A 27,649-nucleotide genomic window follows, 5' to 3' on the forward strand; every position below is an offset into this window, starting at 1 on the left:
ATCTCGCTTAGACAATAATATAGTTCTGATTCATCACACATACATTGGTATAATTGAGCATATTTCATTCCAATCGTGCATAAATTTGTATCAAGTTAATAAAACTAAGTATACGAGTTTTTAGTAAAATATCTATATCGTTATAGTAATGAAAAAAAAAAAAATTAGATTAGTGATATTAAAATTATCATCTGTGTGTTATCCGGTGATGACATCTATTTCCGGAAGACATTTTTTCTAACTTCCGTCGTGAGCTATCTTACGAACATACGCATTTCTTCTAATTTATTGATACATTTGGGCTCGTAAAGCAAACAGCGTTTGCATGTTTCAGTAGCAGTTAATATATTTTATCTGGTAAGTTATCTTATTTATTTTTTCGTATTTATGTTTTGAAAATTAGATTACGCCATGTAAACGTTTTGCTTCCGGAGCAGCAGCAGGGCAGCCTTCGTGTTTTTGTATTGCCTGTTGACTCTCTGTGTGTGTGTGTGTGTGTGTGCAGCATCAGCACAGGATTTATAGTATCCTTTATTGCATGCAACAGGGATTTTATTGAAAATGTAACATTGACTGAATTATATAAGTACTAGCTAGTTTTACTTCACCTTGCATATGTTTTGTTTAAAATGTTTTAATTATTAATAATTAGAGAGAGAGAGAACAGAATTCCTCATTGTTTGGCATGCTTTAAATTAAAGTTTAATAAAAAAAGATGATGCAGGATGCGCAGAGGGAAGTGGGATGTGGGGGGGTGGTGGTGGTGTGTAGGAGGAGGAGGGATCTAGAGGGAAAGACTTGGATGCAGTAGTATACAAATAATGAATGTGTTTATGAGTGCGATAGTACAAATAATTTCATTCAGTGAAAGATTAATTTTCTATTTTTCCATTCAGGCCTGCCAAAATTAGCGATAATTGGTCCATGAAGCTGTACTATAATAATTTTACTCAAAAATAATAAATTAATTTATAAAATGAGTTTGAATAAAATACCTGAGATATCCAATTAAATGAAGATAGTAAAAAAAAATTGGACAAACTGTTTTCACTGAAAAGTGTAAACAATACTGAATACCATTGACTGAACTGAAAATAGGAGATTTTTTAGCCCTTCCCTTGATATATTATTGTTTTATTTATGTTTCAATGTTTACTTTATATTTTATATGGGTAAATAAAAGAAAGAAAAGAAAGAAAATGATTAATATTCATATAAATATTATAAATGCTGAGTAAGAAGTATTGAGTGTTTGTTTTTCATTGAGTGTTTGGTTACAGTGACACCAAGTGTTAAAACCTGTCAAATTAATTCACGCAGAATTTCCTGTCGTTTTAACCAAATCAGTTCACACGGCTTTTAACAATTTTATACAATTCACCACTTTTCCTGTAGAATAATGCAATTTTTTTTTAAACTTTTAGAAACAATAATTTTTTTTTTTTCCAATTTTATTAATAATAAATTGTTCTTTTGTTTTTGTTTTTTTAATGCAATTGCAACTATTTATTTTATTTGGAAAAAGCAAGTGTCTGCAAAGAGTAAAACCTGTTTTTTTCTAGGCTCCTGGATACCTACTGTATAATACAATGGATAAGATAATTTTGGCCAATTCAAATCTTTTTTTTATATATTTTGTAAATTAATTATCATTCTAAATTTAACACTTTGACTAAATATTTTAGCTTTACAATGGTACCAAGAACGATTTTTAAATCGCAATATGTAAATCGTAATAGTAAAATGAAAGTAACCCACTTTTTGAATTTTTCGTAGTTTCGCGCAAGAAAGTCGAGATATTCGCGATTTTGTGCACGACATCACAATATGAAAATATCGCCCGGTGAGATCAACAAACAACGAAAAAGTTACTTACACGGCACCGATAGGCCTATAAAAACAAGTTATCACTATCGATAAATGTATTACATTTTATAAATCATAAATCTTACATCAATGTTTCGCCAAAATCCACATAGTAAAGACACCAGGCCTAGTTAACCAGGCCTAAAGTTGGTCCGGAACCGTTTTACGACTAGGGCTAGGCTAGCCTAGTACTACTAGCCTAGCTAGGCCTAGGAGATAGTAAACTAATGATAATAACCATACCATTTCAAAACAAGTTTGTTGCGTGAAACTCGGTCACTTTCAGTAAAACACCAAAACAATTAGGGTATACATACAATAATAAAATTCAAGACTTCATATTGAAAATGACTCCATTATTTTTTATTCAGATAACAAACAAACATGTCAATCCACAAAAACTTTTGTAATCCTTCGGCGGCATAGCTAGCGCGCGACCAATACACAATGCGCCAAGCCATCGCTCTACGCGCTACTGTGATGCGTGGTGTTTGTTATTTCGACAGGTACCATTTTGACAGTCGTTCGTAACCAGATTAGTTACTTTCAACTTGTAAAATATTGACGGTCCAGACCGAATATAGTGTTCATATTTATAGTATATACCAATAATTAACCTATCTACCGGATTTCGTAAAAAAACGCGAAAAACGAAGATCTTCGTTTTTGGCAGTCAAGCGTTGTGTTTCCAAAAACGAAGATCTTCGTGTTTGGCAGTCAAAGTGTTAAGCATCTGAGTAGAATGTGATTCTACTTCAATTTACATTGTTTGACTTTGTACAGCAAAACTAAATTTACATCTTTATTTTGTAAAAATACTATTTGAAATGATTTATATTTTGTTCTTTTTCAATCATTGTAGGCTATAAAACAGAATGTCCTTGGTTGATCTAGGCAAACGGTTGTTGGAAGCATCTAAACATGGCAGAGAAGAGGATGTCCGATTATTAATGACCAATGGTGCACCATTTACTACAGATTGGGTAAGTCACAGGTTCTATTATTATCTATATTTTTTTTAATACTAAAATAACTATCAAGATAAATAGTAATATAGTATTTGTATACCTGCAATAACTTTCCTCCAGTCCAACTATGTATAATTACCTTTTCTTCACTTACCATGCAAATATTAACATATTACTGTCTATAGGATAATTAGTAATTATACAGTATTTGTATACCTACCGTATCATTCCTCTAACTATTGTATAAATTTACTTTTTCTTCACAAACCATGCAAATAATGTATTAATTACTGTCCCATTTCACAGCATAAATTTATTTAACTGTTATTTTCAGCTTGGGACATCTCCTTTGCATCTAGCAGCACAACATGGTCACTTATCAACAGCTGAAGTGTTGCTAAGAGCAGGGGTCAGCAGAGATGCCAGAACTAAAGTGGACAGGACACCCTTACACATGGCAGCTCAAGAAGGCCATAAGGATATTGTCAACTTACTTGTAAAATTAGGCGCTGATTTAGATGCTAAAGATATGGTAAGTTTATATTGCAGTGTTTTCTTTCCAAGACTGGTTAGTAAAATGTTATTATTAAATAAAATATATAAATTGTATTTATTTTATAGTTCTATATTATATTGATTTGTTTAATAGTTTGATGGTTTTTGTGTGTATATATTATATATTGTTACTTTTTTTGGGGAAATACAGTGCTTTCAGCTTATTGCTGGTTTTTGTATTTTTATATTACCAAATGAACAAATAAATATTGAGGTTGTCCAAAATTGTTTTAAATCTCATTGTACCCAAGATACCAATATTAGTCTTTTTTACCCAAGATGCCATGATATGACTTTGAACTTTTCTACCATTTATGATTTGGATATCTACCAAGATGTCAGTTAAAGTTTATTGACAAATGTGCTGCCTAAATTATTTATTGCCCTCTTGCTCTCATACTACCCACATTGCATTGGAGGTTTGCCCATAAAATTTGGAACATAGTGTTATGGAGCATAATCCAGTTAGCTATCCAGTACATTGGCTTTCTTCAATAAAAGGCAACACGAAATTGTGGATAAAATACAATAAACAATCTACAAAAAGTAATCCTATTAAATATAGATTTACTATTTGCTATTTTAATTTTAAATAGAATATTACTGTATCAAGTTATTCAATCAAATTTTGTTGAGTCTTCATGTACTATATACTGTTTTTTTTTTTATTGATATTTTATATAACTGTTGGTATAGCATTAAACTGTATAGACCTGTAACCTGTATTATGTCCTCTGGGAAATAAAAACTTGCAATGTGGCTTATTAGAAAGTAAATTGTAACGCAGCCAAGATTTGTAGACTTTTCCTAAGTAGATATAATGAATGATGAGTTTGCCTATCTGTCTAGAATGACATGTGGCCCACATTGTTATTGGTTAGACTTGAAGACTGCATTGCTAAATTGTATCTGAATCATTATCTTTGATTTAGTTATTTTCACATTACTATAAATTGAAAGTAGAAAAAGTGAACTATTAATATTTGGCTTTCTTCTGTATGATTTTGTTATAAAATATTTTGATTAAAAAAAAGGAATTGAATAAAACTAGCTTTTTTTAAAACTTCCCAGCTTGTAAGACTTGTAGGAATAAATTGGTATTAGTATAAAAATTGTATAAGGAAATATTAAAAAACAATAAACATTTTCAGTTTAGTAGTACTAACTAAAGTAGGTTAGGCCTATTGCTGCAATTAAAAATAAGAGAAATCTTGCATTGTTAAACCTAACTTTATTGTCCCGAATTGATTTCTAAATTGGGAAAAAATTACATATTCATCCTGGCAATTTAATAGCTGTGTGTGGAACATAAAATGATAATAAAAAGCTCTATCTACACTCTCAAACTAGTTTGGCAAAAAAAATGTAATGAGCTTAAATATGGTAGTGATGCCCTAATATGGTAGTGATATGACATCATCGTTTCCATATATGGGCGCATCACTTACATTTTTTGTCACATAAAGTTGGATAGTGTGCATGGAAAATAAAATAATACTGTTAATTGTAAGATCAATGATTCTTTAACATGATGAATATATTTATTTTAAATTAAATGGTATTATTTAGTATGGTATTAGATTAAATAGAAAAAAAATATATTCTAAAATTGTAACAACTAAGGTAAAAAGATTCTAGCAATTATAAAAAAAACCTGTAAATTTCAAATAATCTATAGTCAATATGAGTCATGATCGATCAGCACAAAGCAACAACCATATGATCATTTTAGTTTTATAACCTTCGCTGACTTACCCCTACCAAACCAAATGCATTTCCTCTGCCGTCAGTCATTAGCGTCAGGTGCAACCTCTTGCAAAATCTACTGTCTTTTCAAACAGCCAATCTATCGAGCAACTTTTAAAATGTTTGCGACTGTTATTTGTCCCGACAACGAGCATTTGACTCCTCTTTTCCTGCTCTGACAGTTTACTCTCAGCTTTTTCGAAATTAAAATGCAATTTTCTGCTTTATTTATTTTAACAGGTCTTGAATTGACAGGAAGTGGTGTTTAGCCATTTCTTATAAAGTGCTTTAAGTTTAAGCATGGACCTAATTTATAGGTCCATGGTTTAAGTAACAGATAATTGATGAACAACAGACAAGATGTATTTTTAAGTGGGGCGATAATATTGATTTATAAAATTGTTGTACTGTATAGTAATACCCTCTATGCTACGTTTTGCCTCCCAATAATTTACAGTATTCTTAATGCATTTTTTTGGACAATTTCTTATAACTTTTTATTTATCGATTAATTCTTATTTTGTACAGATTTAGTTCACATAATGTTATAATATGCCATGTATATATCATTTTGATACTTTGCAATAATAATCCACTGGGAACATGTACATTTCCTCAAGTCACAGAAACACAAGTTACAATTTGCAAATTCCCTGCTACTGTAAGTTGTCCATACTAGGTTAAAGTGTATGGAGTATCCACAAAAAAAAATAAAAAATAAAAATTCCCTATTATAAAACACTACTTTAGAAATGAAAGAATAAATATATTTTTATTATTATATAATCAATAAATATAATTTGATTTTTATCTCTTGAAATATTAAAATAAGTATATTTATGAGGTCTGTTTAAACCCCTTTGCAATACCAACATTGAACTGTAGAATTACAGTACAACAACTGAAGTCAATGGAATTGATAATAATTTTATTTTATTTGATTCATTAATGTTGACATGTGCCATTATCTTTGATTTAGTTTTGATCTGGCATTTTCTAGGTCACCATAGTCCAGTAGTACCACGTGATTCCTGTCAGCTGTGTCCATCATGCAACTTGATAGCCAGTCCGTTATGCATGACTTCACTTCACACACACATGGTGTTTACGTGCTCTATCTATTCACCACGTGTTATTCATTTTCTTAGAGACACGTACTTGTTCGTGTAAATACGACATCTGGATTCTTTACAAGAAGCATGCCAAACATGTGGATCTTTTCTATCGAATTAAAGAACTTGGTGTCATTTGTAATGTTTGATTTCAGTATTATGTTGAGCAGGATATCTTACCAAAGAATCCATCCTATTCGCAGACATTTGGCCACCACTGACCTTTCCATTAGAATGTATTTAAAGCAACTTACTCCATTATAATTAATTATTAGTGACAATGACATCAGTGAATTTCTACAATATCTATAGGATATATGTATACAAAATACTGTATCATTATTCAAGATTCAATTCAAATTTGATTGGTCCATGCAGGGAGATGTAAAATTATAACTGTTTTACATCTCCCTGGTCCAAAATGGAAATTCACTTTGCTTGGCATAATTGGCATAAGATATGCAACAAATTTAAAAAATGCTATACAATTGCCAAAATGTGTTTTATAAACACATACAGTATATATTGGCATTACAGGAATAGTTTAAAAGTTTGTTTATATACAGTAATTTCAGAGCACCTGAAATGATCCAAAAATGTGTATTATTTCATTGGTACCGTACTATACTGTAGAATGGCTAATTACAATGTACAGTAGTGGTCCTCTGCTTTATGTTCACTTCAATCTATGAGTTAGGCTATTTTGAAGATAAATAATTTGCTTGTCATCAGTTTTTTAATAATCTCATCATCGATCAGTTACTATTTCTGGATGGATATTCTATCATAAAACACTTGAATGAAAACTTGATAGTTATATATCTTATGTCGTTCGATTGATATTATGTAAATGTGTGATTGTCATCTAACAGGTGGCTTCACCAGTTTGATAGGAAACTTCATTTAAATTGTAGAAAAAAAAGTCCAAAGTCATGATAGATCCCGGAGATGTTGTACTGTTGTGATTTTTTTCCCTTAATTTTACAGTACATTTTTGGGGAATTCAATATCAATCATAGTAATAATAAGAATTTTACTTTTTTTAGTGTTATGTTTTTACAGTAGTGTATATAAAAACTAAAAATTCTTCAGTTCATTTCAAAAGAGCTCTTTTCAAAAGCATTATCTTTTATATTACGTCTATAGTTTTTAAATTTTATTGTAAATAAATTTGTAAATTCAGGGTCAATACTATATCTGAGGTCATGCCTATATTTAATATGCTGGTTGTCTTGCCTTGTGTTGGGTTTAACCATATCCATATTTTATATTCCAATAATAATAATATAATTTTTGTAGGAAATAAACAATGATAAGAATTAAGCAGCAATATGATAGCAAGGCTGTAGATATATTTGTGGCTAATTTAAATATCTAAAATTCTACAAATTGGAGCATTTCCTTTAGAGATTTGGCGAGATTACAAGAATAAAAAGTATTTAAACTACCCTGGATACAGTCATTGCTATGCTTATGATGATAATGATTGATGATCACTATTGTTCTTCACTCCCCAACAAAGAAACAGTTTATAATACCACTAACCCAGCCTCAACATTAGACCCTCATCAACTGTTTACACAGTATACACATGATTATAATTATAACCAAAAATATACAAAACATTAATTTTGTGACTCAACCCAGTACGATTTGTCATTCTAATTCTCAAGAATTGTATAAGCTTAAAAAAATTGATAAAGTTTTAATTGAATTAAATGTAAGGTCTTTACGTTTGAGTCTGTTAGCACTCCAGCGTGGTATCATTACTACAAAACAGTGTACGCAGTAAGCGATGTTGTGTTTCTATTTTGAGTCGATGATACTTTACTTCGCATTTGTCCGTCCTGTGAGGAAACATCACGGCCATGTGTGACAATTGCATTGTCATGTGTAATTGAAGATCCTCGACCCTGTCTCATATGCCATCAATTACATACTACCTCTATGGAAAAGTACACAGGACTGTCATTCATGCGCTGCTTTAACTCAGGATTCTCCATAGAAGGAAGTTGGATGCGATAGTCCTTGGGGGCCTATTTGTACCATTACAGTTAGATATTAGAAGCCAATTACAATTATAGTTTAGCAACTCGGCATGTGTCCTGGGACATTAAATCCAGGTTTTTTTTTTTATTTCTATAATTTGTCTATGTTTTTACCTATTGATGTTATTAACCCTAAAATTGTATTTTTATGTTCGATTAATTTTTCATCCAACATACAGTCTGGATTAATCCTATAAGAGACCGTATTCTTATTCTACAGTATAGCATACTGTACTATAATGGAATCATCTCAGGTTATATAAAGAATCTATAATAAAATTATTTACAGTAGACACATTTTTTTTTTAATATTGAGAATGAGTAAACATTACATTTTTAGATCAAAAAAGAAATAGAAAAATTTTTTTTTGTTGTTAATGTAGAAGTTTACCAAATTTAAGCGTGTTGTAAATCGCACTTCTCAAGGGCAGTTTAGGAGTGCGTTAGGTGAGTGATCACACTCGCTCGCCTTAAAAGACAAGGCCTGAAAATCTAGAAGTTTTCTTTAAAACTATGTATATTTACATTAATGTGTATGAGCTGTCCCATTTTTCAGATTTAAATTTAGCAACATTAAATGATCCTTTGAATTACTAATATTATCGTATTATTTTTTCCAGCTAAAAATGACACCCCTTCATTGGGCAGTAGAAAGAGGTTTTAAAGATGTCGTCAAATTATTGGTTGAAAATGGTGCAGATTTGACATTACTTAATAAAGTGAGTCTTGAATGTTGTATGTTATCAATAATGTTAGCCATTGAAATAAGTTAACCAATATCTAGAGCTTTGTCTACACTATCAAAGAAGTTTGACAAACAAAGTGTGATGTGCAAAAATATGGTAGTAATATGACCAAATATAGTAGTGATATGACCAAATATGGTAGTGATATGACATCATGTCCATGGGCACATCACATTTTTTTTAGCACATAAAGTTTGATAGTGTAGATAGGTTGACAGAGCTTTAAGCACTATAGTAAAAATTTATAGTATAATGGTTATTCAATTCAATTCAATTCAACTTAACATTTATTTCTTCCTTCAAGAAAATGAGGTAAACATAATAAATTCCAGTAAACCAGAAAGGTCCAAATTAATAACAGGGATGTTTCAAACCAAGGACATTGGGCTTTACCGCTCACCCTTACTGCTTCATAATCTTGACCTCAGTGTCACTTGGAGTAACCTTTTGTATATTAGGCTCTAATAAGGTACAAATAACACAGGAAATGAAACTTATCTCTGTGACAAACATAATATCCAATTCCATGCCAATATTTTATCCCCAGTAAGTATTAACCTTTTTTTTAGATGACCACAGAATATGAAAACTGAAAACATAATTAATATATATTATAAAATAATATTAGTAATAATGTTACTTATTCGAATGAAAGTTCATAGGTGCTGGTAAAAATATAACTACTTGTGTTTTGCTTTATTTTTAGTTTGATAAAACAGCAATGGATATAGCAGTGGATAATGGCAATAGTGAACTATTAGATATCCTGTCACAAGCAGGCGTAAGTATTAATTCCAAATAAATACATTGATTATCTCATATTATATAACACCTATATAAATTCCTGTCATTTGACTGGACGAATGTGGGTCACATGGCGTGCAATAGTACGCACTATTCAACGATCGTTAAATAGTACTTTTTGAAACATTTTTGTTTGTTATTTAGATGTTATATAAAACAAATAATGAATGTTTTGTATTCGTGTAATGGTACAAATAATGGCACTTGGTGAATGATGAAAGGTTATATCAACTCGGCTTTGCCTCATTGATATAACCTTTCATCATTCACCTCGTGCCATTATTTGTACCATTGCACTCATAAACATTCATTATTTGTATATTATGTATATCTATAAAATGAATGATTAGGATTATACCCTCTAGTATGACATGGCAGCAATGTCTAATATTATCGGCCTAGTGAGAAAATATCCACTGCTTGTTTTAATAATAAAGGTACATGGTTCACTGTCCCAACCATCTTACACACTCCGTAAAAATATTATTATGATTGTGTTTTTCTCATCTTTCAGGCAACTCAAAATGGGAATTGTAGTCCAATGTCGGACAGCCCTAGTAACCAGTTATTTCTTTCCAGTAGTTCATCATCGCCTCCACCAATCACAGTAGCACCTATTTTCAGCAATTGTAAATGTAAGAAGTTTTGAATATAGTTGTATTCACAAACTATCAAACTAATTTGGAAAAAAGTGTGATGTTGGTAGTGATATCCATATATGACAACACAACATTTTGTTGTCACATAAAGTTTGATAGTATAAACAGAGCTTTAAAATTCCATGTGAAAAATGTAAACTAGCTTTATTTTAATTGTGAATGAAGATGAGCGTTTAAATTAACTCTTGCCTATTTATAAAAGACAGTTATGAATGTTGTCAATATCTATGTAATAACATAAATATTCAGTTAAAACTATTTGTAAAGAGGAAACTACTAATTTCTTTGTATAACAAACTATATAGATATATTTAATGATAACAATTATGTTTTTTTATGTACTTAGCAAGCTATTCTAAAAGTTCCACAAGTTCAACATCAGTATTAGCGACATTAGCTGCCCTGGCTGAGGCTTCTGCACCCTTAGATAAACCAGGTAATTCATATCATTAATTAATCAATTATTCACATTTTAATATGTAAATTTGTATTTTATTCTATTATGTTGCCCAAGCATCAATTAGAAAGAGGGATTTAGAAATGAGAAATTTCTGTTAATGGCAATAATATTTAGTTTTATTGAATTATTTTTATTATTGAAAAACTTCTACTGGGCCCACAATATAAAATAGAGTTACTATTCATAATGCATGCAATTTTTTAAATAAATTATTGTTTTTAGCCGAATACAAAATGAAGTTTGAATAGGCTGTTTTACATTTTAATTGTATGAAAGATAAATAAGACAATTTTGGGTCAGTCAATTATCAATAATTATTAAGTTACCGAACCAAAAATTTAAATGAAGGCGTCACCTCTGTAACTCCTAGTAAGACAGCATTAACCAGTATTTACTGTGAGATTACCTACTGAATTGTTATTGTTTATTTCAGTTAGTCCTAGCGATGCGTTAGCCTGGCTGGAAGCAAATGCTGTAGATGGTAGCCATGGATTTTCAATCACAGAGGCAGGGAGGCTGGCTTTAAACCTGGCTAAGGCTAATGACCACACTCAGCAAAATAACCTTCTAAATTCTTCAATGCAGCATGTTCAAGTATGTTTCTCCATTAACTTACTTTACAAAAACGGGTTCCGTTAATAACTCACTGTAAATACAGTACAGATAATGTTATATTCATTTTTTCTAGTCATCTATTATCATTATATTTTAATATATAATGTGTATTGATAAATATAATGTATTGAAACACATTTATTGTACACAAAAATGTGGTAAAAAATGTTGTTGAATTTCTAATATATCACATATTACTTTTTAGTTGCTTGGAAACAACCCACAAAAGGTGATAACGATTGTGACAGACCCAACCAGCGAGTTAACAGCTGCAGATTTGTCATCCATCAAAGCTGCGGCAACAGGGGTCGGTACTAGCCCTGTACTACTTGCCCTACCAGCGGAAACACCTTCAGCAAGTATTAAGCTTATAACACAAGATGTACAGGTAAATTAATTACGATTAGTATATTTATTTATGAATAATAAATCAGTTGTTGCTACCCACAAACAAAAATTGATATCGAAATAAAAATGACATGTTGTTAATGACTTATAATTGATTGAATAATTAAGTATACAAATTAACTCGGGTAAAACTGGACACATTTGAGCTTTATCAGAATTGTTTGCTTTTCAGAATCCCATTTTGAATAGTTTGAAAGAATTTGAGATATAACCAGTTTTCTTGAAGCTGTTAAGCAGCCCTGTCTACACTATCAAACTAATTTTTTTTTAAAGTTTGATGTGCCCAAATATAGTAGTGATATGACATCATTGTGTCTATTATATGGGCACATGCACATAAAGTTTGATAGTGTAGACAAAGCCGTAGAGGCTTGATTTGATTGTATTTTCTTATTTTGTCCATGTTTAGACAAAGGCTGACCGAGCTATGATAGAAGCGGTACAAAAACAAGCGGAACAACTCAAACAACAGATTCAACACAATCAAATTGTTATTGAAAAAGCTAATGAAGCAACTTGACCTTGATGGTGAACTTTTACAAACGTTAAGGTTGTATTCTAAAAGAAACATTTCATTGACCGTTTTGAGATTGACAATCCAGTTTTATACAAGAGTGTGCCAAAGTTTTGTACAAATTTACTTTCAAGATGTTCACAATTGGTCACCTGGATTTCTGATGGCATAGTGTTAAGCTCTGTCCACACTATCCAGCTAGTTTGACAAAAAAAAGTGTGATGTGCCCACATATGGTGGTGATATGCCTAAATATAATAGTGATTAACATCATCATGTCCATATATGTGCACATCACATTTTTGGTCACATAAAGTTTGATAATGTAGACAGAGCTTTACTGTGTAGCTGGACCTCATTATGGTATGTTTGTAGCAATACCACAGAGCTCTTGCCGATTCACCAGCCTTTAAAACATTTTAAACAACTTGTGAGGATCGTTGTCTAGTTATTATACAGTTAGGGGGAAAATGGCTGTGGTCATGTTACAAAGTCAGTAAAGAGTTGTCAAAACAATATATAGACTTACTATCTGATAACTTAACCACATAAAACTCCTAGAAAGTAGGAAGCCTTTTGCCATTTTCGCCCTGACTGTATAAATAACATGCAAAAAGCAGTAAGTTTCTAGGGGTGAAATTTTCAGGTAAAATGTGATACAAGTGATTCTACAATTTTGTTTGCTAGAATCTAATCTAAAGCTCTGTCTACACTATCAAACTAGTTTGAGGAAAAAAAGTATGATGTGCCCAAATGTGGTAGTGATATCATCATCATGTCCATATATGGGAACATAAAGTTTGAGAGTGTAGACGGGGCTTAAAAAACATTGATAATGTAAAACAGAATTTTCTTGACACATGATTGAGTGGGAAGATCTGTGCTTTACATACAGTATGGTTTTTAAAAGTAATTTCCAGCTGTGGTTTTTAAAAGTAACTTCCAGCTGTGGTTTTTAAACGTAACTTCCAACATGGTGTTAATGCCTTGATCATGATTGCTGGTTTAATGTATTAATATTTTCTCAAAAAATTTCCTCTGGTTTCAATGGATATTAAATAAATAAAGGTTAACTTTTAGTTAAACCATTTGACAAGTAAGTAAGTACTTGTCAACTGGTTTAACTAAAAGTTAATCTTTATTTATTTATTAATATTTTTATGATGATTTTTGCAGTTTAGTTTGGAGTAAATCAAATGTACACATGTGATCAAATACAGTCAGAACAAGCACCGAGTCAAAATTAAATTAGAATTTAGCAAGGGGGAACTGGATTCCTAAACTATTCACACCCAACATATTTCATAACCTTAACCTACCGTCCAGCCTAAAAAGTCAATTGCACAGTCTATAAGCTTGTCTTGTTAGAGAGAGGTGACAGGTTCCAATCATGTATTACTGTAAATCTGTACAAATTATTTCTTTAAATTATTTTGGTGACAGATAAAATGGCTTTTATAGTTTTTGGATGTAATATATTTAAAAATGCTGGTTGGTTATTCACATTTGATGTGTGGTTCTTGGTTGGTCAGTTAGTTGGGAAGTAAATATACATTAAAACTAAACTTTGTAATTATGAATTACAAATTCTTGTATTACATACAACCATGTGATTAGGTGGGGTATTACTTTTATAAATACTAAAGCATTTTCAGTATACATTCAACAAACATTTTTTGTTTTAAGGATTTAAAATGGTAATGTCTAACATTTGAACATTACCTTTATTTTAGCAAATATGGTAATTGTTGTCATTCGGTGGATGCTTGCTTTTGTTGATATTTTGTATAAATTTACATTTCTAAATATCAGTATTTAAAAGATATCAAAACCTTTGACAATGTTAGTTTTTATTTTAAAAACATTTTGAATAACTTCCAGATATTTCCTAATTACAAAAAGTTAGAAAAAACTGTTTATTTAATTTATCTACTGAAATCCGAATGTTGAATACATTATCAGTATTTATGATATTAATCGCCAATATTCCGATTTCAGTTGATTATGATTGTACTGTATTAGCAGTATTCTAATAATATGGTGCCATAAATATTAAATATATTAAAATAAATTACATTTTACAATATTATATCAGCTTCTAATATCTTAATTTAATATTTGTTTTTTTTTTATGATTTTCTACTGTAAGTTATTAAAAAATATAAAAATGTATACAAAGCTTCATAAACAAACACGAAAATGTCCCTCGAGCTGTAATATTCAATGAAATAAAATTGTAATTGTACTTTTTGAGTTATGAACTTTTGATAATTAATTTCAAAATTTGGCAGATCTAATTTCATGTTGTTAATTTTTTGTTGAAATCAATTATGTTGCCACTCGCTCAAATAAACTGCATTTTATGTACATAGTTCTGTTAGGGCAGATTATCTGTTGACTTATATGAAGTTATGTAAATAATATTTATTCCGATATTGCATTTCCTAATTTAAAAAATGGAAATAATGTATGTATGTATTAGATCATGTGAATTAAACATGTTGGATATGGATTCATATAAATGTGTTGATTATTTTATGGTTTCTTAAAAATACATTCATACTCATACAAACGACAATCCTATAGACCAATATTGGATACTTTTACTAAAAAAATTGTTTGCTTCAAATGTCCAGATAATAATAATTTTAAATATTGTTAAACCACAAAACATCACTTATCACAGTTATCTTTAGTTTCGGAATCAGTATTTCGACAGTTTTTCACATTAAAAATGTATAAAATAAAATAAAACACATAATCAACGTTGGTGGCCCACTTCTAAAAAACACATTGGTGGAATGTTGGATGTTTATGTTGTAAAAATAAGATGAATAAAATCGGTTGTATTTCTAGACTGTCTGTCAGGTTGCTTAAATGTTCAACTAGAAATTACCATGGAGAAAAGATTGCAACTATTGGATCAGCACCCGACAAAAATTCTACACAGTATAAGGTTAGAAACTCAGATGTAATTGCTAGGCCACCGGCCGTCAATCAACCAGTAGACTGAGCATAATTACCACCATGTTAAAGGCACTCTGGCGCACTAGATATCTGCTTTATCTCCAAAGCTGGCCTAGGCCTTACAACGACTTTTCAAATATAGGGCCCATGACATAAACTAATGAGTGTGATTTTAAAAAATTTAAAAAATTAACTGACTGCTCAATATTTATTGTAATAATGATTCTTTAAAATATATCGCAGACCAACCAAACAATAATGGAGAATAAATAAACCAACCATTAAAAAACTTTATTTAGGCTGTATAGTATAGGCCTAGTATAGAAAATCTATAGAAAATGTTATATAGATCTTCTATAGAATTTTTTTTATAGAATTCTTATCTATATAAAACTTTTTGTAAGGGAATAGGCCTATAGGCCTAAATGCTTGTGCATAGAAGGTATATAAATAAAATTATTATTGAGACCTCAGATTTTATATAGCGTATTTAATCACATAAACACCCCACAAATGAAGACCTAACTTACTAACGCCCCTCGAATAAATGCCCAACATGCATACACAATATTATATTACACTATATTTATATTTCAATTGTAGATCTTGAAAGATCTACAATTTACCAAGCATTTTGATACAACTTCACTTTATTTTATCACTTCTCGATATTAAAATTGTGTTGTATTAAATTATTATAAAAGGGGGTACACTATTTATTTGATAATACAGGGCCGTATGCAGCATTTATAATGGGGGGGGTGCGAGCGAAGCGAGCAACAATGGCTGGGGGCCGCCGAAGGCCCTGGCAAAATTTGCGTTATTTGACGTTCTAAAGACTGATTTAAGACTCTTTGTTGTGGCTTGGGCTAGTTGAACGATGGACACCAGAACTTAACGCTTTCATGATGTTTAAAGGCCTTCCTTCCCTTGTTTAGGCGCCGTATTCGATAGTGTCTGTATTTCCAGACACGTCTTTACCGCCGGTTAACTTGTCTGTATTTCCAGCAATACAAACACTTTACCGCGTACCGCGTACATGAAGTGCTAAGCTATTGCTTGTCGTCACATGATCGACTGCGCATGTTTTACACCGAGTTTGTAGTCAGTTCAGATTCCGTAATTTAATTACCGGTTTTTTTTCATTTTATATTAACATATTTTTGTTTGTATACCATTGATAATGTAAATTTTGTATATATAATGATATTGTCTTTAGTTAAACAAGACAAGAAAAAATACCAACCGAGGAAATAGTGGACCTTTTGGGACTTGGGGGGGGGGGGGGCGGGGGGTGCGTCTGCACCAAACGCACCCCCCTAGATACGGGCTTGTAATACATGTTTACCATATCACACCCAACGGTAAATTTATTCGAATAAATACAGTACTTATAATTATTGTATTGCACTAATATGATATAACCAAAATTATGTGATTTAACTGTATAGGATAATTATGGCAAGATGCAAGATCTTGTTGCAGAGTTAAAAGAAAAAGTTGGTGTGATTACTCAAGGAGGTGGAGCAAAATATATTGAGAGACATGTCTCACAGGGTAAAATGCTACCAAGAGATCGAATCACAAATCTGTTGGATCCCGGGTATGTATCCTAAACATTCAGGGAAAATTAATGAATGGTATACATCCTATAATAGCTTGGTTTCCACTAAGAGTAATAAGCATCGCAAGGACGACATAGGCACAATGCAAGTAAATTCCTGTCCTATTGTGAACCAAGCGTTTGTACAGTATTAATATACTTTTTAATTATTTATCTTAGTATATTTTGCAATTTAATAATATCAGTTCAAATAAGTAATAGGCATTGCAAGGACGACGTAGGCACAATGCAAGTAATTTCCTGTCCTACTATAGTGGGAACTAAGCTTATACAGTACTATATTGTACAGTATTAATATAATTATATTAAAAATTATTTTTATTAGTATATATATTTCGCAATTTAATAATATTGATTCAGAGGTACATAAGGTAAGATATCCATTACACAAACCCCCATTGTTGTTAAATAGGTTGATATATTGATTGAATTGGGTTATTTATTATATAATGTGTTTTGAATTTTTAATTCTTTTGTTAGTTCACCATTTCTTGAGCTATCTCAACTAGCTGGTTATGAACTCTATGGAAGTGAACAGGTCCCAGCTGGAGGAATAATCACTGGTATTGGACGAGTATCCGGGTAGGCTTGACAATAATCACAATTTTATTATTACTCAAAATTTAATCATAAATATTTGTGAATCATTTAAATTTTTATTCTGTCAAGCACTCTGGCACAAAAATTGTTTTGCTTGTCACGTATATAAAAATTAATAAAATATGATAAAATCGGTAAAATACAAGTAGCATGACACCAAAGGGTAAATTAAAAAAGTTACCAATTACAAAAATTACACAAACAAGTTAAAATATGGCAGTAGTAAAATAATATCATAAAAATGTTAGAAAACATGTCATAAAAATTGGATAAAAGTATGTTCACCTGACAAAATTTGGATTAGAAAGCCTCATAGCAGATTGGAGAAAACAATTTCGTAATCTAGGCCTATTAGTTTTGATCATAGGTAAGCGAATTCTATCACTTCTGTTAAAGAAAACATATTTTTTGAGTGGATGGCTATTCTTGGGGTAATAATAACTTCCATTTTTTCAGTAACAGCTTCTTCAGTGGAAATTTCTTCTAATGTATTAACATATATGATTTCAATTATTTTACTAGTTGCTATAATTGTTTTCTCTAATTTATGAAGGTTTTGTTCGTCAGCCCATTAACAATACTGTATGGCAAGATTGTATAACCCATTAATAAAATAAATAAAATATAACTTATTAAAAATATCTCTATTATCTTTTTGATGTTTCCAAGAATTATGATGAAATAATAACATTTTCTATAAAAGAAATAATCAGAAATATATTTTTGGTTAATAAATGATAAAGTAAGACATCTGGATTGAAGGCCATATCATGAAAGTACAGTAAATAGAATGACTAAATACAGTAGATCACCTATTATCCCATCAGGACCCCAAAAAGTGTCCCCTTAAAAGGGGTGTGTCCCTTGAATGGGGGTTGGTTGTTGTGCTAAAACATTTCTCCTTGTTTGTTTCACAGAAAAGTGTTTTCTTAATAGAGGTATCCCCTGAATAGGGGTTGGCTGTAGTGTTTCACAGGAAACGGGTGTATACCCTGTATAGGCGTCAAACATGGGTTGTATACTATCATCATACAACATTGCATCTCAAATATGTAAAACAATTTAAATTTAAATGTTCTTAACAAATACCAATTATTATTTGTAGTGTTGAGTGTATGGTTGTGGCAAATGATGCAACAGTGAAAGCAGGAACATATTATCCAATCACAGTAAAAAAGCATCTGAGAGCGCAAGACATAGCACGAGAAAACAACCTGCCTTGTATATACCTCGGTAAGTCAATAAATATTGCCATTGACAGTAAATATCTATATAAATAGTACAATGCAATAAAAAATAATTTTTTTTATATTTTTTTTTTTTAAATTTTATACTCATCCAACAGCAAGCACAAACTCGCCAATTACAGGATGGATAAACTATTTTATAGTTTATCGTGCATTTGAGGCTTAGAGAGTGGAGTTGAAAGTCGTGAGTTACAACCCTGGCACTAGGTCAGGATTGAACCCTGGACCTTAGAATTGGAAGGCAAGCACGTTAACCACTACAGCTCCACTAATAGACCCATGCAAAAGGGCAGAAAGTGAACAAATATTTAACTTTAAGAGAAAGAAAGGGTAGAGTGGGATTTTTTGTATGGAAAACAACATTTTTAAATGACTGTCAGTGTCAGTAAGTGTAAAAGGAACAATGGCAGTTTTGTTTTATTTATAAAAATAATAGTTTAATTTAATTGTTTTAAAGTTGATTCTGGTGGTGCCAATTTGCCAAGGCAGGATGAAGTGTTCCCTGATAGAGATAATTTTGGTAGAATCTTCTTCAATCAAGCAACATTGTCCAGTATGGGTATACCTCAGGTAAATTAAGATATTTATTTCGTCAAAAAGACAATAAGAAAAAAAAGTAGTGGACGATGGCAAAATTTTGTGGTGGGATTGCCTTGACAAATAATTATTAATTATTATTATAAATAATAATTAATTTTATTAATATAAAAAATATATACCAGTAGATAAAAGTTGAAAACATAAAGTAAAAAAGATGAGCAGATAAATGTACAGCTGCTGGACATATGATGATTAAAAAACCTACATTCATCAGTGAGTGGCCGAGCGGTTAAGACAGTGGAACCGTAATTACGTAGCCATAACATCGGCAAGGGTTTGAGGCTCACTCGCTCCATGGTTCTGGTGGTACAACGAGTCTTCTCGGATAAGGACTATAAACCGTAGGTCCAGTGTGCACATAGCTGCTCATGCGCACTTTAAAGAACCTAGTACATCTTTCGAGACGAGTAGGGGGTTACCCCGTTGTACTAGTCCACACAAACACAGCCACTGTCACACACAGCCACTGTGCAAATTGTTTACCACCTGTTAACTGAGTTAGTGAGAAGTCGAATAAATAAAATAAAAATACATTCAAAACCTAGAATGCCATTTCTAAATTCTTATGAGACTTCATGCCTGTATTAGTGCTACAAACCAAAGTGGTAAATATGGTAAATTGTGTACACAATTTTAATAATTCTTGATTCAAAATTCATGATTATATTTTGCTTTCTCATATTGATAGATAGCAGTTGTAATGGGTAGCTGTACAGCGGGTGGCGCATATGTCCCAGCCATGGCAGATGAGAGTATTATAGTTAAACAACAAGGGACAATATTTCTAGCTGGACCACCATTGGTATGTGAGAAAAAAATGAATAATGAAAGAATGATGAGAAACTAGCAAGGAAAAAGAAAAAATAAAACCAAGAAATTTAAATAAACATAAATTTTGCTTTTGAATTACATAAAAGAAATGGGAAGAAAAATGTTACTCTAAAAAATAAGTAAAAGACATGATAAAAAATGTGAGCCAACTCAACATATTTAAGAATTAACAGTCAGTTTGCATGGGTATGCAATACAATAAATACACATAATCATTTATTTAACCAACCCAATTATGTTTTCTAATGATTTTTTTTCCACTCGGATGCAATGTGAGGATGTAAGCGCAACGCAAGTAGTTTGATAAATTACAAGCAATGTTTTTTATTGGTCAACTTGCTTGCATTGCGCTTACATTGCATTGCCTCCTAGTGGTGCAAAGTTTAATTAGTAAACTTTTTTTAAAGGTAAGAGCAGCCACAGGTGAGGAGGTGTCTGCAGAGGATCTAGGTGGGGCTAATATGCACTGCAGGTAAAATGAACAATCTATGTAGTCAATCAATCCTGTTGACTCTATTGTTGAATCAATATATCAATCATAATATACAACAGGCCTTGTTGATATTTTTACTAATTACACTCCTCAACACATTCAGGTGTGTACTGTTTGGTGTGTTTCTTATATCTAGAAGTCCTAATTTTAATTGGGCTGTAAATGGCCTACATCAAGGGCCTTTTACGTGTGTGTTAGACACAATGACTCCACTCCCAAAGACTTGTAATAAGACTTTTTATATAGAGCATCTTGTGTATATGTTTGTCTTGTGAATGGGATTGCCACCTTTAAGAAGGATAGTGAATGACTTCTCTTGGCAATTTGCTTATTTTATGTATAAAAAAAAAAGAAAAGGTCCGAAGTAACCAGCATTTTGCTTTCTATGTACTGTAATTGATTACATTATTATCTTTTGGTATAATTTTAAAATATGATTATTTATAGAACATCTGGAGTAACAGACCACTATGCTCAGAATGATAAACATGCTCTACATTTAGCAAGACGAGTTGTAGCAAACCTCAACCGACAAAATACGCCAAATGTAAGTGTGTGTAGAATTAAATGTTATGTTTGGGACTGGGAAGTCTTTACCACAACTGGGAAATCTGTACCGGCGTACAACTCCATAGGTCTGAACCAGGAAAAGATTAGTGGAAGCCACCTCTTACGACATTGATATTTTGTGTGTTACAAAAGATCAAAGTACAAGATTAGTAGATTTACAATCTTGACCTCTAACCAATCAAATTTACTCCGGCATACCAGATGTTCGCCCCAAATCGTTCACACTTCTAACAAATGCGTTAGATAAGCAAATATGAACACTTTTCTGTTACGACGCTAATTATAATATGACATTGTGATATGAAAGCATAACTTCATGGATCTGAACATACCCTAATTTTATGTTGTATTCTTTTCCTTATTTCATCATCAAACATTAAGGTAAGCATTGTGAAACCGGAGGAGCCTCTTTATTCAATAGATGAGTTGTATGGTATTGTATCTACAGACTTCAGTAAGGTTTATGATATACGTCAGGTGATAAGCAGGATTGTTGACGGAAGTGTATTTGATGAATTTAAGCAAATGTATGGTGACACAATAGTTACAGGTAAAATGTTGTGTTATAGAGAATTTTTGTTATACCAAATTATAATAGAACCTCTCTTTTTGGACACATCTATTAAGGGGACTCTCATGAAACAAACAATCAAAAATATATGTTTTAACACTACAGAAAACACTACAGAAAACACTACAGAAAACACTAAAGAAAACACTACAGAAAACCCCTTTTCAGAGGACACCCTTATTAATGGGACACTTTGTTGAGTCCTAAAGGTGTGTCCCCCTTAATAGGTGTCCCCCCTTAATAGGTGTCCCCCCTTAATAGGTGTCCCCCTTAATAGGTGTGTCCCCCTTAATAGGTGTGTCCCCCTTAATAGGTGTTCCCCCCTTAATAGGTGTCCCCCCTTAATAGGTGTCCCCCTTAATAGGTGTCCCCCCTTAATAGGTGTCCCCCTTAATAGGTGTCCTATTGTACTATTTCAAACATATCAAAGCTCATTATCAGTACTAGTTTTGTTCCCAAACCAAATGGAATAAAATATTGTAATGGTAGATTTAAGAATGGTTTTTGTTTTGGTCTTTAATTAGAATCATTTTAATAAAGAATCTGCATATATTTTGTATTTATCCTAGCTAAATTAAAGTGGTAATTAATTAGAAGTGTTCTTTTTTGGTTTCTATACATCATTAATGCATTATATTTGTTGTGTAGGTTTTGCACGCATACATGGGTATCCAGTTGGTATATTAGCAAACAATGGTGTTTTATATTCATCTTCTGCTCTAAAAGTAAGTTTTGTTTAAATGATATTAATAAACGTAAAAGACAATTTGCTGTTATTATTAATGAAATATATTATATATACGATTTTCTTTTACAGGCAACACATTTTATAGAACTTTGTAGTCAGCGTAAAATTCCACTTCTTTTTATGCAAAATATAACAGGTAAGTGGCTGTATTGAATTTCAAATTACTGAATTAATTATAAAATTTATGTGGGTAACAGTGCATAGATCTCTAATAAAAAAGAATAAATCTACATTAATATGTAAAAGTAAACAGTACTTGACCCCTATCATTCTATTCAGGGTACGCTTTCTTTTGAAATAAATGAAGGGGTGCAGTATATGTTTTAACACAACAGCCAACCCCTATTTAGGAGACACCCCTATTAATAAGTGGGACATCCCTACTAATAAAGGGACACAACACTTTTCTATTGGGTCTAAAAGGTGTTCCATTAATATAGGTTCTACTTTAGGATACACTTTTCCTTTATCATAGTTTATAAAAGGAAAAGTCCATCTCTTATTATTATTATTATTTATTGCCAAAAACCAGATACAAACAAACAAAAACACAGAAACTAAGGGAGTAGGCAGGAACCTAAAAGTGAACCTAATCACTATAACAAGAGTTCAGGTTCCGTACTCCCAAAGTTACAACAATGATATATAATAAACTATATAAAAATATTTAAATAACAAATAGACGAATCAACAGTGTCAATATAAAATAAACGGATAAAATACATTATAGTCGATTCAACAAAGTCAATATAAAACATGTGATTTAAGTGAATTTAAAAATGTTGGAAAACTGTCTGAAATTAAAGAGTACAGGATACATTTATAGATCCATGGTGGAACAATGTGGTGTACAGTAATATATTGAATAACTTATAGTCATATTGTAAATTCAGTGTTGACAGTTTAAATGTTGGTATCATTATAGGTTTTATGGTTGGGAGGGAAGCTGAAGCTGGTGGAATTGCCAAGAATGGGGCCAAGTTAGTGACAGCAGTGTCTTGTGCAAAAGTACCTAAAATTACATTAATAGTTGGAGGCTCATTTGGTGCTGGTAACTATGGAATGTGTGGAAGAGCCTATGGGTAAGATACTTCATTCAATTTATATCTTGGTTATATCATGGACCTATAAATTCTAATTTATAGGTCCATGGTTATATTAATATCAATGAATATATAAATCCAAAAGCAAATCCCTGAAAAACTGACAATGCTGTGGGTATCAGCGGCTGGAACTTAATAGAGATACAAAATAAGCAAAAATCTAAATCAACGATAAAGTAAAACAGCTCTTAGGCAACACTAGCCCTTCATCAGTGCAAGAGAATACTTAGACAACAAAGAAGGCACAGGCTGGTGAATAGAGGGTGGAGAGAGTAAGAGTAGAAAACAATGAATATATTATTATCTATAAATTAAAGATCGCTATCCTAATTGTTAAAATAATTTGTTGAAAATATGTAAATACATGAGTAAATATTTACCTGTGCATTGTTCTTGTTATCTAGGCCAAGATTTTTATACATGTGGCCAAATGCAAGGATATCAGTGATGGGGGGAAAACAAGCAGCTCTAGTGTTAGCTCAAGTCATGAAAGCACAACGTAAACGGGAAGGAAAAGAAGTAAAGTTTATGCTTTTATTTAATTTGTCTATAATTGTATAGACACAATATAACATAGTAAAGTAATAATGTCTCTATAATACACAATTAGGACCAAATCCTTCATTCCCTAGTTCTGTCTACACTAACAAAGAAAGTGTTATGTGCCCAAATATGGTAGGGATATGACATCATCATGTCCATGGGCACATCGCATTTTGTTGTCACATCAAGTTTGATTGTGTAAACAGTGATTAAGCAGAGCAAAACACTTTTAGGAATATCACTGTCTCCAAAGTTTTGTTTGGCACAAGGAGACTAAGGATCACAAAAAAGGCACAAATCTAATCAATGCTGAACTATCAATAGCCTTTGATACTAATCCTGTAATAATCATAATCTAATCTGTATATAATCTAATCATAATCTAATCCTTACAATAAAATAAGATGGATTTTTGTAGTTCACAGCTGAGGAAGAAGAACAGTTAATGAAACCAATCTTAGAAAAATATGACCGTGAAGGAAGCCCCTACTATTCCAGTGCAAGGTAGGCTATAAATAATACATTATTATTAGTTAAACTAATTTAGTGCTTTTGTCAGGAAAGTAGCAAAAAAAAACCTTAAAACCTCAAAAAGAAGCACATAGGCTTTGATCTATTGAAAATGATAAACACCATCATACATATTTCTATTCCTTTTACATTCAAAAATACATTTTATATGTTTTACGGATAACAATAATGAATATAGTAAATTTATTTATCAATGCTGTTACCATTAAAGATAAAAGTTTTTAAAATATCAGATTTACTGTTATTTTACTGTGTTTTTATATCCAAATATTTTTAAGGCATCCTATAATAGGCAATTTTTTGCTGTTAGATGTAGTTGAAATAAACAAAAAATGATATAATAGGGGAAAACGCTAAATTATGGAAATTGAGTTTTAAGTTGAATATAAAAGTTAACACATTTACACATGTTATTTCAGGCTTTGGGATGATGGTGTTATAGACCCAGCAGATACCAGAACAGTCCTTGGTCTTAGTCTCAGTGCTGCTCTCAACGCATCTATAAATGATACACGGTTTGGCGTGTTCCGTATGTAATCAATCCACCAAAAACAGATTTATGAAACAGATGAATATTATATTTTAAAAAGTGTTTAGAGATAACAGGGTCTCCAATACTGGACAGCAACAATAGTCGTATATTGTTTGAAGGTTTGCATGGCAAAATCAATATTTCTTTTCAGAACTAAATATATGTGGTGTACCGCAAACTTTATATCAACAATGTTTATTATGGTTCATTTAAAAATTTTAAACAGTTTTTTTTGTCATAAAGATCGTTTTGCTGCCTACTTTTTACTCGGGGGGAATAAACAGGTTTAGCCTACCCTACATTATTTTGTGGCCGTGTTTCCACAGCTATAACAATTATCGGTTAACTTTAGCTGTGGAAACTCTGTGAAGAACGATAAAACAATCGATGGTTGCCACACATGTGCAGAAAATGTCACTGTGTTTACCAGCAGAAAATATATCTGATGTCATTGTTATCAACAGAGAATAGTCAAATGAGGTCAAATTGAGCTAGAAATTGTGCAAGGAAAATCTGTATTCTTGTGCTCAATAGAAACAGGCCATATGATCATTGGTTGAAATTTGTAGACTAAAATTATGGTTATCAACAAGAATCATCGACCTGCCATGTATAAAATATAGTATTAAAATTGTTGCTATCTAAAGGTAGTTATGAATTTGAAAACAAACTTAGTTTCTGTGAAATGTAGAATGACAACCAACACTATTTATTTTCTTAGACCAGAAGCATTCTGCAGAATAAAAATATGTATGTGTACTATCAAGTGTCTAGATATGCTGTGTATAATGTATTTATTTACCAACTATCTATAACCTGTGTAGATTTTTAAAAAAACCAAAAAAACAGAACTCTATTAAAATACATATGCAACAATATAAATATGTTAACAATAACATACTGGTATAATAGTACAGTATAAACAGGTTTCCATATTCTTGAACTGTAATCTCACTGCTTCCGCGAGTGAGGTCCAACCAAGGTGCACGCCATTTTCTCTCAAGATGTCTACTACTACTATTATATATACAGTAGTGTACATTAGTGGGTTCCCATAAAACACAACAAACCCTCATCTGCACACATTATGGTCATGCTGTCTTTCCCGTACTGGATTTAGCCAAATGCAAGCATGCATTAGACATAGATGTGCAAAGCCAAGCAATACATACAGGGCCCCTTGTCTGAAATTTCCCTCTTAATAATTATCCTCGGTTTGTTGTACAAGGTTTGAGATGCATGAAAACTATCAAATATTGCATTATGGTAAATTGAATGGGAAAGAATCGGCTTATTGCTGTCTGTAGGAAATCAACTGAATTACTCATCACATATTTCATAACTGCTTACTTTGACTCTGTATGTTTTTAATTATTTCAACAATGTTTCAATAAAAAGATAATGAATATAAACTACAAGCAATCTAGTTTAACAACATCTATGTTATAGTAACTTTTGGTTTTAATCATTTAATATCGGTTAAAAAAATAATAAATTGAAGCTGGGTTAAATGATATATTTTTAAAAAGATCGATTTTTAAATATTTACAATTCTGTATGACTTGAGGGGACGTTATTTTTTACCCATAGATTGTTTAATATGAAAATAAGAGACGAGTTTAATATCTGAATATGAGTAGGGGATTTTCTAAACAAGTAGTGATCAACAGTGAAATACAATATAATTCATTATCAAATTATTAGAAGATTTCGTTCAAATTAGTGAAAGTGAAATACATATTAAATGCAAGTCATTATATTATATTGTTTGTTCATCAAAGGGAAATTAAACTGAAAATGTACTAATAGATTTGAAGACGTCATGTATTTGCGTAATTAGATGATGAGTATTGGTGTCCAAGGTCGGTATCCTTTGAACTGATACAGATAATGAGCTAATAATTAGCAATACATCATGTTTAGACACATTATGAGCAGTGTTATTAAACCAACATACAAAACCAATCTATTTGACGTTTTCATTAAATCAATTCTGAATTCAGCCATAAAAGAACCTTCTAAAAATAACATCATCAGTATTCAAAGTACAGGTATAAATTTACATAAAAAAATAATTATTGTTTTCAAACATATGTTCAATTACAACATGGATTAGTGAAACACAGTTGTTTACAGTTATAGGAGATAGAGGTACTATATTGACTTGCCATAAGCCAAAGCCAGTCTT

General features: G+C 31.4%; 2 protein-coding genes across 2 annotated transcripts; both read left to right on the top strand.

Annotated features, from left to right (window-relative positions):
* The first annotated feature begins 219 nt into the window (after positions 1–219).
* LOC140040565 (uncharacterized) lies at positions 220–15,002 on the top strand. The gene is made up of 10 exons (XM_072086598.1): positions 220–357; positions 2,729–2,849; positions 3,169–3,366; positions 8,916–9,014; positions 9,748–9,822; positions 10,360–10,480; positions 10,851–10,940; positions 11,398–11,558; positions 11,785–11,967; positions 12,397–15,002. The coding sequence occupies exons 2-10, from the start codon at positions 2,742–2,744 to the stop codon at positions 12,505–12,507; spliced, it is 1,146 nt and encodes a 381-aa protein (XP_071942699.1). The 5' UTR covers positions 220–357; positions 2,729–2,741; the 3' UTR covers positions 12,508–15,002.
* A 299-nt stretch (positions 15,003–15,301) lies between these two features.
* LOC140040573 (methylcrotonoyl-CoA carboxylase beta chain, mitochondrial-like) lies at positions 15,302–27,218 on the top strand. Its single transcript, XM_072086608.1, has 15 exons — positions 15,302–15,457; positions 16,920–17,071; positions 17,573–17,674; positions 18,798–18,925; positions 19,397–19,509; positions 20,228–20,341; positions 20,778–20,842; positions 21,311–21,410; positions 21,815–21,983; positions 22,653–22,729; positions 22,822–22,888; positions 23,678–23,834; positions 24,260–24,374; positions 24,817–24,902; positions 25,349–27,218. The coding sequence occupies exons 1-15, from the start codon at positions 15,332–15,334 to the stop codon at positions 25,464–25,466; spliced, it is 1,689 nt and encodes a 562-aa protein (XP_071942709.1). The 5' UTR covers positions 15,302–15,331; the 3' UTR covers positions 25,467–27,218.
* Positions 27,219–27,649: the final 431 nt, after the last annotated feature.

Source organism: Antedon mediterranea, chromosome 2, assembly GCF_964355755.1.
Source record: "Antedon mediterranea chromosome 2, ecAntMedi1.1, whole genome shotgun sequence".
NCBI lineage: Eukaryota > Metazoa > Echinodermata > Crinoidea > Comatulida > Antedonidae > Antedon > Antedon mediterranea.

Excerpts from the sequence above, each read along its gene's own strand:
- LOC140040573 (XM_072086608.1), top strand. The coding sequence starts at position 15,332 with ATGAATAAAATCGGTTGTATTTCTAGACTGTCTGTCAGGTTGCTTAAA. Across the intron at positions 15,458-16,919 it reads AAAATTCTACACAGTATAAG|GATAATTATGGCAAGATGCA; the intron begins GTTAGAAACTCA and ends TTAACTGTATAG. Across the intron at positions 24,903-25,348 it reads CCCTACTATTCCAGTGCAAG|GCTTTGGGATGATGGTGTTA; the intron begins GTAGGCTATAAA and ends ATGTTATTTCAG.
- LOC140040565 (XM_072086598.1), top strand. The coding sequence starts at position 2,742 with ATGTCCTTGGTTGATCTAGGCAAACGGTTGTTGGAAGCATCTAAACAT. Across the intron at positions 3,367-8,915 it reads ATTTAGATGCTAAAGATATG|CTAAAAATGACACCCCTTCA; the intron begins GTAAGTTTATAT and ends TATTTTTTCCAG. Across the intron at positions 10,941-11,397 it reads TGCACCCTTAGATAAACCAG|TTAGTCCTAGCGATGCGTTA; the intron begins GTAATTCATATC and ends TGTTTATTTCAG.